Source organism: Alternaria postmessia (genome assembly GCF_024291825.1).
Source record: "Alternaria postmessia strain BMP 2775 chromosome Unknown scaffold_106, whole genome shotgun sequence".
Taxonomy (NCBI): Eukaryota; Fungi; Ascomycota; class Dothideomycetes; order Pleosporales; family Pleosporaceae; genus Alternaria; species Alternaria postmessia.
Window position 1 is genome coordinate 52653 of NW_026260179.1, and position 15986 is coordinate 68638.

The window sequence follows — 15986 nt, forward strand, 5'->3', positions numbered from 1 at the left end:
GATGCGACTAGCTCGGGGAAGTTGTTGCCTCGGTTGTACCTCTTACCCCGGAAACGCTTGGTGACGTTCACAAGCCAGCCGGAGCCGCAGCTCAAATGCGGAGACACATGCCATCAGAGGAGCCCTGGAAGACGCTTCCCTTTTGACGCTGTTCCTTGCACAGTCTATCCTCTCCTTTTCCATTCTCTCTCTTGTTTTTCTCGGCTGCTCCTGCCTCTGACAACGGCTCCATCATGTCTCAAACACAGGAAAAGGCGCAAGAGAAGCTCATCGAGTCGACTTCGTCGGTGCCTCAGAGCACGGCGGCACAGCAGAGCGACAATGTTGCGCATGCGCTGGCGGGCGCTGGTGGAGGACTACTGTCCATGGCCTTGACGTATGCGCCATGATGACTATTGTCGGAGGGCTGCTAACACACACCCCAGCTACCCGCTCATCACCCTCTCTACCCGCGCCCAGGTCGAATCGAAGCGCGCCCAGTCGTCGACGCTCAATGCCGCGCGCCGCATCATCAAGCGCGAGGGCGTCGCAGGCCTCTACGCAGGCCTCGACTCGGCCCTCTTCGGCATCAGCGTCACAAACTTTGTCTACTACTACTGTGCGAGACACCTGCTTCTGATACGGCATGCAGTACAATGAGGGACTGACAGCAGCCAGGGTACGAATGGACCCGCTCCTTCTTCGAGAAGGCCGCGCTCAAAGCCGGTCGCGCTTCCTCGAAGCTCACAACCGTCGAGTCCATGATGGCGGGCGCCCTCGCTGGTAGCGCCACCGTCCTCATGACCAACCCCATCTGGGTGGTAAACACGCGCATGACAACGCGCAAGTCGGAGGCCTCGGACGAGTCGCTCCCAGGCGCTCCTGCAACCCCGCAGAAAGCCCCGTCGACGCTCGGCACCCTCTTCGCCCTTGTGCGCGAAGAGGGCTTTGCGCGCTTGTTCGCCGGTGTCATGCCTGCCCTGGTCTTGGTCATCAACCCCATTCTCCAATATACCGTCTTCGAGCAGCTCAAGCAGATGCTCGAGAAGAGGAGGCGTGTCACACCAAAGGACGCCTTCTACCTGGGTGCCCTGGGCAAGTTGTTGGCCACGAGCATTACCTACCCGTACATCACTGTCAAGAGTCGCATGCACGTTGCCGGCAGAGATGGACCCAAGGAGGATATGATGACCACCTTCAGGCGCATCATCAGGGAGGAGGGGTACACTGGCTTGTATGGAGGTACGATAGCAACTCCTGCGACGCAAATGGCATGTGTGCTAACCGTTGATAGGCATCGGACCTAAGGTCACCCAGAGTGTTATTACTGCCGCCTTCCTCTTCGCCTTCAAAGATGCGCTGTACGCCTACACTGTCCAGGCACGCAAGAAGCTTGCCATGCGCCGTGCCTAGACGTCATCTCCAGAGTGGTCGCGTTCATGGTAGGCGGTGCATATCGGGTCTCTTCGCGACCCGTAAAACAAGGGCGATATCATGTAGGGCGACAAAACGTCATAGTAAGCTACGAGCTTACATACGAGCACCGTATTTGTCGTGTATGGAGCAGAAAGGTAATCTCCTAGGCGGGATTTCATGTGCGAATGCCATAAAAGTCGTACACGAGCATTAGATGACGTGCACGACTAAGATGCTTGTACATGAGGCTCAGCCAAGGAAATCGCTTGTGAGCATTGAAAATATATATACCCAGAATTTCACCCGTCGTTTAACTTAGGCCGGGCTTGTTCTGCTCACGATTGCAATCGTGTATAACGAGGAAACCTCTTTGTTGTTGAAGGATGGGCGGATAGGATCCCGTTTCTCCGCTAGTCGCGTCGTCAGGCTCATCTCACGTCTACACAGCCGCTGCGGGGTATTCTAATCGAAAGGTTGTCAACATGTCCACCACTGATGTTACGCATGTACCTGCAGCATCGACACAAGCCAGGGCGTAGTAGACATGGCATGGGCTCGGCACGTCTTTATAGCAATTATGATAAGAATCCAGGGCGTCTCTTCTCATTCGTATTCTTTTTTCCCTTCCATGTCCTCCAGTATATTTCTCTGTCAAGATGAGTTCTGAATCGTTTACCCTGAGGTGGGGTATCTTGGGTACGCATTGTTGTCCCTAATGTCAGAGAACAAGCATGCTAATCCCAACGGATAGGCTGCGGAGGCATAGCAACGAGTAATACTTTCTCCCCTTGTCTTCCAACACATACCATTGCTTCCTAACACCCCACCTAGCATTCACAAAAGACCTCCTCATCGACCCTCGAACCCGTGACGCATCCGATATCCGACACGTCGTTGTCGCAGCCGCGACTTCAACATCTGCACAGCGAGCCCAGGACTTTTGCACCAACGTCGGTGTACCGCCCAACACGGCAAAAGCATATGGCTCTTACAAGGAACTCGTTGAAGACCCAGATGTAGATATCGTCTATATAGCTACCCCACACTCCCACCACTACCAACACGCCCGCCTCGTCCTGGCCGCAGGCAAACACGTCTTGATAGAGAAGCCCATCACCGTCACCGCCGAGCAATGTAAAGAGCTACGGAGATTGGCGCGGGAAAAGAAGAGGTTCATGATGGAAGCTGTTTGGACAAGGTTTTTCCCGCTGAGCAGGGAGGTATGCTCCATCATCCAGTCTGGCCGCCTCGGCACCATAACCCGGGTCTTTGCCGACTTTAGCTTCTGGAACGATGTCGAAAAGGAGTTTGGCAAGGAGCATCGCATGGTCAATCCCGAGTTGGCGGGTGGTGCGTTGTTGGATCTGGGCATTTATAGTCTGACGTGGGTGTTTATGGCTTGTTATTATTGCCAGCAGCCGGGAAGGAAAGACGGGCATGGGAAGACGATGGACAAGAAGGAGGAACCGGTTGTCGTGTCTGCGGTTAGTAAAGGGGAGACGGGTGTTGATGAGACGACGACGGTGTTGTTGCATTGGAAGGGGACGGGTGCGCATGCCGTGGCGGGCACAAGTATCAGGGTGGCTACGACGCCTAATGCGGAACATGTCGGTGGGGATGCGGTCAGGATTCAGGGTACGCTGGGCGATTTGACGGTGAATTATGCGCCGAGGCCTAGGACGTATACGCTTGTCCCTGCGGCCAATGAGAAGAGAGGTAAACCGGCGGATTTTGAGTACGAGGTTGTGGATAAGTTCAAAGACATACCTGGAGGGGGACATGGCATGTTCTGGGAGGCAGATGAGTGTGCAAGGTGTGTGAGGGATGGGAGGATGGAGAGCGAGGTTTGTGGACTCGAGGAGACGGAGGTGCTCATGGGGGTTATGGATCAGGTTAGGAAGAATGGGGGTGTCTTGTATCCAGAGAGGATTAGCAGTTTGGAGTATCCGCTTGAGGGGTTTGGAATCTGAGATATGTGGGAGGATGTGTGGGGTTAGATTCACAAGGGGGGAATGCATAGGGTGGATCTTTTGTATTCAGTATTGTGTGACCAGCAGTCTAGCTGAGACCTGAAGTCACGACTTTCTCCAGCCTATACGTACCGCCATATCATCACTTTTGATCAGGATGCAGACACCTTCATGCCTCTTAACCCAGCACCGAAGCATTCTAAGCCCTCAGTGTAAGAAGGGTACTATGTACAACCTCTGCCACAGCGGTAGCCTCAGCACCACGTCCAAGTTTCGAGAAGCACTCATGGCCCCAGCGACAACCAGGACCACACACACCGCTCGGGCAACCATAGTGAGAAGTGGTCGCGGTAGGAGCTGGTGTAGTAGCTGCATCGACAGGGGGCCAAGGTGAAGGTGGGCAACCAGGCTCGTTCCTGCCGGGAATGCACATATGGCAGTCGGTACCGGTAAAGCCTGGACGACAGGATGTAGACATATCCTGACGTGCCTCGACAGCGTTGGCTGAAGGCGGGTGGATTATGATTGGAAAACATCCGGGACCGAATTTGCCGGGCTCGCAACGAGCAGCTACAGCGGTAGACTCGGCCTCGCGTGCATCAATAGCGTCAGCTACCGGATGCGTGATAATCGGGAAACATCCTGGGCCGAACTTTCCAGGCTCGCAGCGAGGGGCTACAGGTTCGCGTGCCTTGCATCCAGGACCAAAATAACCGGGGTCGAAAGGTGCTGCGACGACGGTAGGCTCGGCCTGGAATGCTTCGATAGCGTCAGCTACCGGATGTGTAATAATCGGGAAGCATCCAGGACCGAACTTTCCAGGCTCGCAACGGGGAGCTACGACAGCCGTAGCTTCAGCCTCCCTCGCAACGCGACGCTGAGACCGTCCACCCAAGTCTTGAGATGTAGCTCTAGCTACGATGGACTGACTGCGGGTCCTCGTCCATGTCTGCTTGGGTGCGTTTGTCTGCCTTGCCGCACGAGCGACACCGCGTCCAGGCTGAGTACGGCCACCACCGAAGTCTGGATACGAAATCGTACGTGTTTCATCAGGAAAGCAGAGATGTGTGTCGGGAGCATAGGGCCGAGTATAGTGAGTGGAGTGGCAACCGCATTCGTATGAGGTAGAGCAGGTGGGTGTAGCCTTGTCAGGACCGCATTGAATGTGAGTGGAAATGGGAGGAAGATACTCGGTGATATCGACGCGAGTGTCGGTGATGCTTGTACAAGTCGAAGATGGGGAATCTTGGCGACGGTACTTGGTGATGGTGCGGGTGAGATCACTCGAGTCGGTAGTCGGGGCAGTGTAGCCGTTGGAGCGGGTCTGTGTGCCAGTAGTACAGACAACGCAGCTGACAGAGGTGACAGTGGTTTGGAACTGTCCGACGGTGAGGGCAGCAAAGCCGAGGGCCATCGTGGAGACAGTGGTGAACCTCATCTTGCTGTGTGTAAGTTAGTACCAGATCATTAAGGTAAGCGCATGCTTTGCGGGTTACCTGTAATCGCAGCTTCCAGGTTCTCTTGGAAAGCAAGGAAGGAAGTTGAGTAGAGTGTGGAGGGTGGAAGGTGGAAGATGAAGAGAAGCAGTAGGGGAGATTGTTTATATGTCCGACTACGCTGCAGTAAAGGTACGCTAATAGAGTGGAGCCTTATTGACCTGTGTTTGTGAGGGACTTTACCTTGAGATAACGAGCCGGTAAAACAGTCAAGATGAGCGGTCTACGGATATCGAGTGGGGCCTTGGGCGTCGAGGCAACCGTTTGCAGGGAAATCATAGTAAACGTGAATACCGAGCTTGCGGTGTAGTGACGTGATGGACGTGATGGGTAAAAAAGAGGCAGTGATATGACTTTACATGCAGCCAAATGGAAATGAATACAACTTATACTCTAGAGATAATGATAATACAATGCTGCTGAGACGCCGATTTCTATCACTCTATCTATACGATGTTCTGACAAAAAAGATTCCGTCTATATCAAAAGACCATGTGTAAAGTTCGGCAATGCGGCGCGATACTGTTGACTATACTCGATGATAATCTGCTGCTGGTACCAACTATGGCGCGCATTGTGGTCGGCCACGAGGTTATGTGCGAGCTCGTGGCAGTACGTGCAAAACCAACTGTCCAGCGCCCTCAGCTTTCCTTCCTTGGTCTGACAGCCATCGCTGTGTAGAGCAATGAACCAAGCCAGATTGAAGAACAGACTACCGTTCATGTTGAAGGCCACCGTGTTCGACTTCTTGTCGAGGAAGACGTTCACTGCGGCCGGATTGACGCTAAAGATCGAGGTAAGACCGAAGATGAGCGGTAGGAATGCTTGCAGGTGAGACTGCAAGTCGGTGAGCGGTGCAGTCTCGTCGCGACCGTAGTAGATATCGACATGTCGACCGGAGAAGGGTACGGAAAAGGCTTTGTGCAAGTTCTCCCATTGCTCGCCATTACAGTAACCTCCTCGGTCAAGCTCTGTCGGGTCTTGGTGATGCTTTGTGTTGATATTGTCCATACCGGTAGGTCGACATTCCTTGATAGCATTCTGGATGTTCGATTTCGTAGCTTGAATGTCGCGGCTGATCTGAGGCCCGTCTGTGCCACGCGTGCCTTCACGCGGTGTGCTTGGTGCATTCTTGAACCCAAGCTTCTTTGCCCAGTTATTGATGAGGCCCTGGTCCTCCTCCGGTTGACGGCCGCGATTGGCGATTTCCATGCCAGTGTCTGGACTACCAAACGCACCAGGCATCTCTTTGGCCTTCTCTGGCGTCTCGGGTGGAACGTTTTCTCTATCCTCATGCTTTACATGACCAGACTTGGCTCTTTCAACGGCTCGCTGCTGCTCTTCTTCTTCACGTTCTTGTTCGGCCTGTTTGGCGATGCGTGCCTCATGCTCTTTCCTTCGTAGAATACGCTCTACATTGATACCCTTTTGCTGCAGTCGGCGCAAAGGCTCAGTCAAGATGCGCTCAAGCGCGATCGCATCGTTGCGTTTCGGCCGCGATACCAGCAATCTGACTAGTTCGCTAGATACCTCATAAAGATCGTATTTCGGTGTGATACTCAGCACGTATCCTGTACCACGCACCTTGATGATCACAGCAGATTTTCGTGAAGATGTCGCAACGTTGCGTTCTGCTAGTGAGTAGCGGATGGAAATATCCGACACACATTGGACCGTCAAGTTAGAACCCAGCCATTTGGCGTCGTGTCTAATAGCCTTTGATGAAGCATCGCGTTCGTACTCGTGGAGGAAGAGACGCACACGTTCCAGGATGTCTCTTCGAAGATCTTGGGCGGGTGCCTGGTCGCGTGCCACTGTGCCGATGCGTTGATCGGTCTTGACCAGCTCTGAGACCTTCTGAACACCGAAACGGGCGTAAAATTCCTCGAGGAGCTCTTCCTGCGGGGCTGCGATGATGAAGTCGCGAAATCTCGTCATATAGTTAACGTTGTCGATGATCACGATCTCGCCAGCCTTGTTGAGAGACCATTCACGATGGACATTGTCTTCGTCAAGGTCATCCATCTCTTCGTCACCAGCATCGGCAACCTTTTTGGTGTCCTCTTTGATATCGCGGTAGCCAAGAAGTAGCCTCGAAGCCACGAGTGCTTTGACCAGCTCCTTATCTTTCCACAGGTTTGCCGCATGCTCGGCCAGCTTTCTAAGCAGATCGAGGTATTTCTCCTGGCCGATTGTATTGAGGAAGCGAGCAGGGTTCTTAGCGAGGAGATATGCAAGATCATGCGTAGTAGGCTCGTGCTTCGCACCGACCTTGAGAAGGAAGACTGTGGCTTCCGCACCATAGTGGACATAATCAAGAATACCACGATACTCTTGATCACGACCAACAAAGACATGCTCGGGTGGATCGTAGTGATGAATGCGCATCTCAGTTTTGCCGGTTTGATTCTTCGATCTATCCTCAAAACCACTGCAAGTAGGATCGAGGTAGTATTTCCTGAATATTGGTACGATGTTGGAAGTCGCAAGATTCTGTATGAGGCCTTTGTACTGGTCAAGCTCAGATCCACGCGAAGCAAGATAAGCAAACTGCATTTCTGCATCAAGCTTGGTCTTGGGTGGTGTCTTCATGAGATACTGAACGCATGGGCCTATGCTTGGATCACGCTGGACCGCCAGCTTCTCGGCATGACTGCGAAGGTCGCTTCGTAAGATAGGAAATCCTAGGCAGGCTGCATGCTCATTAGTGTAGCATTGGAAAGGGCCTACTAATGCCGGAAAAGGAGCCTGTTCGGTTGGCAAGATCGGGAGGGTCAGGGCAGCAAACTTCTGGTGCTCTACGGCGTAGTTGTTCTTGTAGTAATTTGTCAAGAAGTATTCCATCGCACGCGTGTAGAGCTGGAGATCTTTGGCTTGACCGGCACGATGGAGAACGTTTGCGATAGTGATTGAATCTGGCCATTGTCGTAGTCCGAGACGCAAGAGTAGTACACCTTCCCGGGTAGTAGGCTTGAATTCGAACGGCAGGTTGATCTGGGTTAGACCCAGAGCTACAATAGCCGGGTCAGGAGCATATAGATCCGAGGCCTTGAATTGCTCGCCCGGCTTTACTAAAGCACCGTTTCCTGGCAAAAACGCTGTCTGTTGTAGGCGGTTGAGATCCTTCGCAGGAATCTCGTTGATGACGGATGCGAAGTAGCGAATAAGGTCAACGTGATTCCAGGTCGGCTTCTCAGACTTTTCAGTCTGCTGCGCGTCGCGGCTGCGCATTCTATCAAACACCATGGGGAGATCGATAGTCTTTCGTACCCCCAGCGCTAAAAGGAATTTCTCCTTGGAGCCTGGGAATGGCGTGACGGTCGGCAGGTCGTCGAAAAGCTTGACAGTAGGGAAGTATGACTCAGCTGGTCGCCGCATGCCCATCTTTGTTGGCAAGATCGTGTGAGGAGTCAAGATCTTGACGACTGTTTCCTTGGAAGTTCCATCCAATTGTTCCCAGCACTTGGAAGTCAACGTCAGTACAGAAAGCGCCAGATTCTCGTCCTTGGTGAAATCGTCCAGTTGTGGGCGTGTCGTCATATGCCGGAGCCAACGAACCATCGACAGTTCCACCCAACCAAAAAGCTGCAGTTGTTTCATTGACATGCCTCTTGTGAAAGCAAAAGGTATCGTATCTGGCGGGAGGGGCAAATGCGCACCAATGCGCGCTGGGTTTACGAACGTACTGATGTCACCCAAGGCGAGGATCCTTCCAGAGTTCTTCTCTGGCTGAACATCGATATTGGCGACGGTATTCTCGAACAGACTACGAGAGCCGGGAACGTCAATCTCGCCACTTTCCAGCTTAGCTCCGCACCACTTGAGAAACTCGGAAAGCTCTTCCTCGTTCAGAGCCCGTGACTCAAGGCCCTGGCGGATGTCCTGCATAGTGAGCTCTGTGATGAAACCGCGATTGTGTAAGTTGAGCATGAAGTCAACTGCTCCATTCGCTAGCTCTTGGGGAACCATAGGAACCTCGTTTAGGAAACTCAAAGTTTCTGCTGGCATACGCACGCGCTTACTTGGTAAGAATCCTTTAGTCGAGAGGATGTCAATCGATCGGTCCTTGGAACAATTCCAGAAGGCCTCGTCGATCTTGTCACCGAGAGCTGTGGATGGATGTGATGATTTGGATGTGTATTGTTTGAACACGTACGCAGTCTTCGCGATCAAAGTCTCCATAGACTCCTTGCCAAACTGAGTTTGTAACGCTGCCAGCTCTGCTGCGTAGGTGATGCGACACGCCAACCCTGCAACGCGCAGCAGCTCGATATTCCAGGTAGAGATGTAGCGAGCATTCATATCCACGTTCTCTCGCTCCACAGTCGGAATGAGCGATGGTGCCGAGATGTGAGCAAGATAACCCGTCGTCTGAGCGGTAGGAAAGCCGATGAAGATCCGTCCAGACTTGGTTGGGAGCACTTCTGCGAAGATCTTGTCGGCAAGCGCAGCTGAACTTCCGGAGCCTGTTGCCAGAGTGGCTGATGGGTCCTGATACGGACTCGTCAAAAGAGCGATTCTGATCGTCTTGGGTGGTGATTTCTTAGTCGCTCGCTCAATCTCTCTAGTAAAGGTTTGCGAGACTTTTGTAGCCGCAACCACAGTACACACTTGTAGGAAGATCGTGCCCGTTGAGTCGCCTGCTATTTCTTCATTGGAAATGATCTTCTCCGGCGCAGGCTTGACACTTTTCGTGGGAGGCGGAGGTGCGGATGCAAACTTTGAGAAGAAGCTTCGGAGCGAAGTACCAGCGTTGCGAACTTCTTGCTGTACGAGGTCTGCCGCCTTCTTTGGAGGTAACTGAGCAGTGGCAATGACGTTCATCCAGGCAGCGTCGATTTGAGAGTGCTGTTGCGTAACGTCAGTCACTCGCATCAATCCGCCTTCGGTCTCTGTCTTCAGTCCATTGGGCACGCGGACAGCGTCCGGAGGTGATATCTTCTTGGTGAACGACGCGACGACATAATCATCAACATGAAGCTCGATGCTCTGTAAGCCGACAAATGTGAGACTGGTTGCCAAGAATTGACAAAGAGTGGGCAAGTTCGGTAGCTTCGACGGATTGTACGACGGGGATGCAGGATTTGCTTGTCGGTATTCAAGCATGAAAATAGTGTCCCTCGTATCGTGCTCAGCCGGTACAGGGGCAGCCTTGGTGGAAAGCATGTTACCCTTCCAGTAGAACGCCATAGTCCTGTCTCCCGAAACTACAAAAGGCTCATCGCAGTCGGCAAACACGCTGTAGAACCCAACGCCGAAAGCACCAATCTTGGTTTCGTCTGGATTGCCGTCCGCAATACTTTTTAAACGACTCCAATCTGCGGGTGTAAATGGCTGACCGTTGTTGCTTACAACAAGTCGCTTGAGTGTGTGATTTTGAATGATATGCTTCAGGAGAACGGGGTCCTCGGCGGCCTGTGGTGTGGGTACGGTCAGAGATGGATCCGTCTCGAACTTAATGATGACTTGGTCTGCTTTCGCATCTGCCGCATTCTGTATCAACTCTCGTAATGTTGTATGTTCGCTAGAGTAACGCGCAAGGACCTTGTCGATCAACGCCCGAGTGTTGACCGTGACCTCACTATCGAAGCCATCGGCCATCGTTTGGTTGCGCAGCCGCGCAAAATCAATCGCAGCCATCTTGCAAAGACTATGAGAAGATGCTTAATAGAGCGCCGTTGATGTTTGAAGCCAGAGTGGCAATAGTTGTGCTGCAATCTCGGAGTTAAGCGCAGCAAGACTGTATGCGAAAGAAGTAGAAGTGCTTCAAGTGCGTAAATCTCTTCTCAATATACCCCGCTGGTGCCGCGTGAAATATGTCCGGATTGTGGTTGAAGTTGTAATGTGATTGCCCTGGTTGTACTAAGTGTCCTGGTAAGAAGTGGGCGGCGGTGGCAAAGCCAGGAGGACGAGCCAGACCGTCGAATATTCTTGCGCAGCAAAAAACAAACTCCTGAATATGCTCACGCTATGCAAAACGTAGGAAACATATCAAAGACAGCAGCGCAGCCTGGTGGAAGGCGAAGGGTTGTCGGTGAGATGTCGTGTTTCGTGTGGCACTTGATGTTGCAGACACCGGCGCAGGGGCCAACGACGGAAGTGGTTTAGCCCGGGTCGGGCCTTGCCACGAGGGCCGAAGCTTTGAGGATCGCCAACCGTTTCACCGTCCACCGTATTCCACGCATCATGCAAGCGCCCGCCAGCACGACGTTATCCCCTTGAACCAGTATATTGTTTTTGGCCGGCAGGTCTCCAGTCTCCAGATGTTGCGATGGCAGTCGATCCTCTGTCCCCGATCGCGCCTGCGCGCATTAGGGCCTTGCTTCTCCCCGTGGGTCGCATCAAGCGTTCGCGCTTCATAGCCTTTGTCGACCTCTTGCAACAAGAGTCATTGGTTCGATTGGGCGACATTAGCCCTGATCCACGACCTGACCGGAGTACGAGCCCTCGTGATCCAGCTTAGTCCTGATGTTTACTGATCTTGGCGACGAATAGATATGTTTTCTCCTTTAGCGTGGCCTGACGGAACTCTACTTTATGACTTGTCAACTTCTATGCCATCGGCCTCTCATCTATCTCTTTCGCCGTTTGAGCAGTTCAGAGAGCCCCTACTTGTCATTGGAATCGGAGACGCGTCCGAGTATGCCTGGCTACAGCCGTCACGTGCGACTGAAGGGACACCAAGTCCGACATTTGAAGATCCCCCAGTCGGCGATGATGAAGCGAACGCTATTCAGTTCGGCATCGATGATCTCAGAGAACAGTTCCCCAGGGCGTATCTTCACAGCATCATGATGTTTGATTCAGCAACCCAATCTCGACATCCACGTCTACCTCAAGAAACCCTCTTGATCCCGCCAAAATCACATCTAAAGACCACTACGATGAAGACCTTCATGTGCGATCTTACTGCAACCTTATTAGCAGAGATGACGACCTTGGCGAAGTCTATACAAGCTCTTCCTACACTGGTCTCGCCTGCTTCACAGAATGGAGCAGCGGAGGCCACACCCAGCTGGGCCGCGGCCGACTCCACTTCGCAATTCGCGCGTCGAAATTCGCAGACGCCGACTGCCAGCAGACCAGAGTCGCCTGTAAACAATGCACTGAAGGATAGCCACCGCATGTCAATGCCCGTATTGTCATCAAACTCTGGGGGACCGTTGTCCACGGAGGATCCGAGAACTGCTTCTTCGAGTGCGCAAGGTACACGTACACCACCAACAACATTTGATGAGATATCAGGCATCAACGCAGCCAACACGCTGCATCAAACGAATAGTGACTCTAGTAGACCTAGCACTGCAACCAAGAAGACTGCGGCAGACCGCGTGTCAATCCATGGCTTCGGTTCTGGTGGGGTTGGTGAAAGAGCTAGGAACAAGGGACGCGGTCGTATTGGAATCGTGATCGGTACATTATATATGTGTGCGGGGCAGTGGGTTGAGGCAGTACGAGAGCTCACAGAAGGCGCGACTAGAGCCCGGGCCCTGAGCGATCATCTATGGCATGCCAAAGCTCTCGAGCATATCATGGTGTGCATGCTTCTCTTCGCTTGGTCCGGCATGGAGTTTCAGGTTTGTTATCCCTTGGCACAAACATTATTGCAACTGCTCACCAGCTCTCCCAGATACCTGAAGTCTGCTATCCAGCTGGTGGAGGCATCACACCAACGCATACGCCATCTAACAGTGCCTCCGACGTCTCAACCCCAGCTAAACCCCAGAAACACGACAACTCATTGGACGCCCTCAATTCGCTGCTGCCAGACATGGTCAGCATGATACTGAACCTATATACGCGGGCGGCCAACTTTGCTGGAGAATCTTTGCCGCCTCTTGCGTTCTCGGAATGTGTGATACGATTTTCCAAGTTATTGGCTTCAATCAATTTGTCTGCAGGCTTTCTCGACGATGATGCATTACGACACCTTGTACAGAACGTACCGTACAAGCAAAAGGCGCGGCTTTCAGTTCCGAGGCTTAGTGTACATCCCACGCGCAACGATATTGCTTCCATGTTATTCCGCGCATTACCTGGGCCTGTAGAAAGCTCAGGAATGAACCCTACGGACCGCGTTGTAGTACTGGCTGGTGTTGCTTCGATTTTGTCATCATTGGGATTGCAACGGAAAAAGGCCATCGTCATGAAGGAGTTCATCACATCTCTCGTTCCTGGCTTGATCCAGGCCCGTAAAGTGGGAGCCGCTGAGATGGGAGTTCACCCGGCTGCTGGTCTTGCCGCTCTGAATATCGCAAATGGTGGCACTTCGGGAACTGGCGCCCTCAACTTGGGCGAAGGCGAGGTCGAGCAAGGTATCGGTGAATTTTTGGGTCTACTAGGCCGAATATACGGAATACCAAATTCGAAAGGGAACATGGCCGACATCACCGTACCCAGCCAAAGGAGCGAGAATGCGGAAAGTGCTGCGGACAGCATTGCTAGTCAACGCGTAGTCGACGCTATTCTGGCAATCTCTTCATTACGAACTTTTGGCAGTCTAAGCCTCAAACTGGAAATACTGCGAACATGTCTGAGTTTCTGCGAAGCGTTGCCAGATTTCAATGGCGTTCTCCATTTTACCGCCCTCTTACTGCGGGTTGCAGGCCCGGGTACGGCGCCCAGGCCCAACAGCACCGACGTGTTCGTATCTCTTGCACGAGATGAACAGATCCGGCTCTACTCGAACATCTCGAGAACAGTCACAGCTGCGAAGAAGCTTGGGCTACAGCATGTAGAAACAGAATATTGGGACGACTTTCTTGTCCGCGGGTTGTTTATACTCGAGGAACTGGAACCTCTGCGGCTAACTCAGAGGCAAGGTACGGAACTAAAATCAGATAGCCAAGGAAAAGATGGCCCATTCCTCCACAATGCGTGGTTAAAGAAGCCACAAACGAACGCTGCGCAAACAGTTCTAGTTGCTAATGAGCACTATCGCTTCGTCATCGCCATGCAGAACCCATACGAGTTCGAGCTTGGGGTAGAATCGTTGAAGATCGCGGCTGAAGGTGTGGAGTTTGTTGCACTAGAGGAGCACTTCCTGCTTGGTCCTTACAGAACTCAAAAGTTCCAGATCACAGGAACAGCGCAATCCTCAGGGTCATTGAAGATCATCGGTTGCTATGTCAAGCTCATCGGATGTCGAGAGCGACTTTTCCCTATATTCCCTGAACCATGGAAGCCGAAAAGAGAAGCGAAGATGAAACGCATGGGTCTCAAGGCCTGTCTGGGCGCTCCAGCATCACGGCCCTCAACAGCTATTGCGCCATCGATCGACCATAGAGCAACGTTCCAGCCGAAGCCAGAGTCATTGACATTTTCTGTAATACCAGATCAGCCTGTCATTGTTATCACCAAAGTGTCTTTACCACAGTCAGCGGTCATGGTGCTTGAAGGCGAAAGAAAACGTTTTACCGTTACTGTCAAGAACACCTCAGCTGTAACAACTGTCGACTTCGTTCACATCTCTTTTCAGGATACCGCGACTGCTGCAATACAAGCGGCGACGTCCAACAAAGACTTGCCCGCAGCTGAACTGCACGAACTAGAGGTTCAACTTGCCCATCATCCTTCATTGCGTTGGTGTAAGAATGAGGCCGAAGAATCGCCGAGCATCAAGCCGGGCGCCGAAGCAGAATTTACTATTGAGGTTATCGGCCGGACAAGACTGACGGATGCTACCATCCAGATCGACTACGCCAACCTTGGAAAGCGAAGATCTGAAGTCGAGGAACACTTCTTTACCCGTCAGGTGTCGGCGCCCATCTCCATCACGGTGAATGCAAGTGTGCAGCTTCAGCGCCCAGACATAGTACCCCTATCCGGCAACATCGGCTGGTCTGATACCATATCGTCGGGCTCGCAAGCTCAAGCTGACCACGAGTCATCAACTACTCCGGCATCTGGGAAAGCTGACGGTCATCTTCGGTCTTTCATTAACCAGAAGCAAAGCCACGAGAACGACGAAGAGCACTGCATGCTCCTTCTAGATCTAAGAAACTCATGGCCGAACCCATTGTCGATAACTCTCCAAGCCCGGAAGCCTATGCTCGATGGCAACTACAGCGACGAGTCCTGGAACGAAGCGCATGGTGTCAATGAAATCATACAGCCGGGGCATGTCAGTAGGATCGTCATGATTCTTCCAAAGGTTTATCTACAAGACCCACACGCCGCTGTGCCATCCCTGAACCCCGCCAATCAACGTCAGTTTGTCGTAAGCACGAGTAGAATCTCTCCTGAAACCGAACGCGCGAGCAGGGAAGCTTTCTGGTACCGTGAAGAGCTACTCAAGATTGTGCGAGGAACGTGGACAGAAGACGGCAATGGACGTCATGGTGAACTAGAATTGCGTGGCATCCGTTTCACACCGCGCATGGTTGAAGCCATCAAACTCGAGGATCTTGCCATCACTACGACCATCATCGCGGACTATCCCACAGCAGATGGTGAAAATGCTGCACGACAGATTGGTCGCGCAAAGTTCAACGTGCCAATCGATGACTTTCTCACGATGAAGACGTCCGTCCGTAACCGAAGTTCGCGTCCCATCTCGCCTATACTAAGACTGCAGCCACATGTCGCTGGCCTTCCGCACAACATCGCGTTGGATCTCGATAAGCGCTTCTCATGGACCGGAGTACTGCAACGCAAGCTACCGGTCATACAACCCGGAGAGATTGTGGAGTCTGAGCTTGGTATCGTTGCGCTATGCGGTGGTACATACGAGATTGGTGCAACAGTTGACGAAGCAGAGTTCATCAAGACCGGTGGTGGAGATGAGGACCAAAAAGCGAACGTCGACACCCAAACTTTGCTGCAGGGTGGCAATGTCTTGGGCGAACCGAAGCTACGAACTTGGTACATGAGAGAGCCTTGTACCATCGTTGCGAGGAAATGATATGGAGACGAGTAAATTAGCTGAATGATATAGATAATATGATACATAGTCATGTTTGATCTCCTCGAGTGGGATTGCCCTTGTGATACGTCACGCGCTTGCAGTATGTCTCAAGTCAACTACGAAATGTAGGCTGAACATTTTCTTGCTAACCCAGTGACGCCGCTGGAATTATATATGCTGTACTATCACAGTCTTTAGCACTCGATGATCGCGCCAGTC

General features: G+C 52.4%; 5 protein-coding genes across 5 annotated transcripts; 3 read left to right on the top strand and 2 right to left on the bottom strand.

The window, feature by feature from the left end:
* Window positions 1-233: 233 nt before the first annotated feature.
* On the top strand, window positions 234-1392 carry J4E82_009957 (uncharacterized protein; the record flags this gene model as incomplete). The annotated part of the gene is made up of 4 exons (XM_051736175.1): window positions 234-376; window positions 426-598; window positions 658-1221; window positions 1274-1392. The coding sequence occupies 4 exons, from the start codon at window positions 234-236 to the stop codon at window positions 1390-1392; spliced, it is 999 nt and encodes a 332-aa protein (XP_051584074.1).
* Window positions 1393-2051: 659 nt separating this feature from the next.
* On the top strand, window positions 2052-3365 carry J4E82_009958 (uncharacterized protein; the record flags this gene model as incomplete). Its single annotated transcript, XM_051736176.1, has 3 exons — window positions 2052-2091; window positions 2147-2167; window positions 2227-3365. 3 exons carry the CDS (start codon window positions 2052-2054, stop codon window positions 3363-3365), a joined length of 1200 nt encoding a protein of 399 aa, XP_051584075.1.
* A 199-nt stretch (window positions 3366-3564) lies between these two features.
* Window positions 3565-4803, bottom strand: J4E82_009959 (uncharacterized protein; the record flags this gene model as incomplete). The annotated part of the gene is made up of 1 exon (XM_051736177.1): window positions 3565-4803. One exon carries the CDS (start codon window positions 4801-4803, stop codon window positions 3565-3567), a length of 1239 nt encoding a protein of 412 aa, XP_051584076.1.
* A 535-nt stretch (window positions 4804-5338) lies between these two features.
* J4E82_009960 (uncharacterized protein) lies at window positions 5339-10501 on the bottom strand (the record flags this gene model as incomplete). Its single annotated transcript, XM_051736178.1, has 1 exon — window positions 5339-10501. One exon carries the CDS (start codon window positions 10499-10501, stop codon window positions 5339-5341), a length of 5163 nt encoding a protein of 1720 aa, XP_051584077.1.
* Window positions 10502-11132: 631 nt separating this feature from the next.
* J4E82_009961 (uncharacterized protein) lies at window positions 11133-15764 on the top strand (the record flags this gene model as incomplete). Its single annotated transcript, XM_051736179.1, has 3 exons — window positions 11133-11298; window positions 11357-12438; window positions 12492-15764. The coding sequence occupies 3 exons, from the start codon at window positions 11133-11135 to the stop codon at window positions 15762-15764; spliced, it is 4521 nt and encodes a 1506-aa protein (XP_051584078.1).
* Between the last annotated feature and the right edge of the window lie 222 nt (window positions 15765-15986).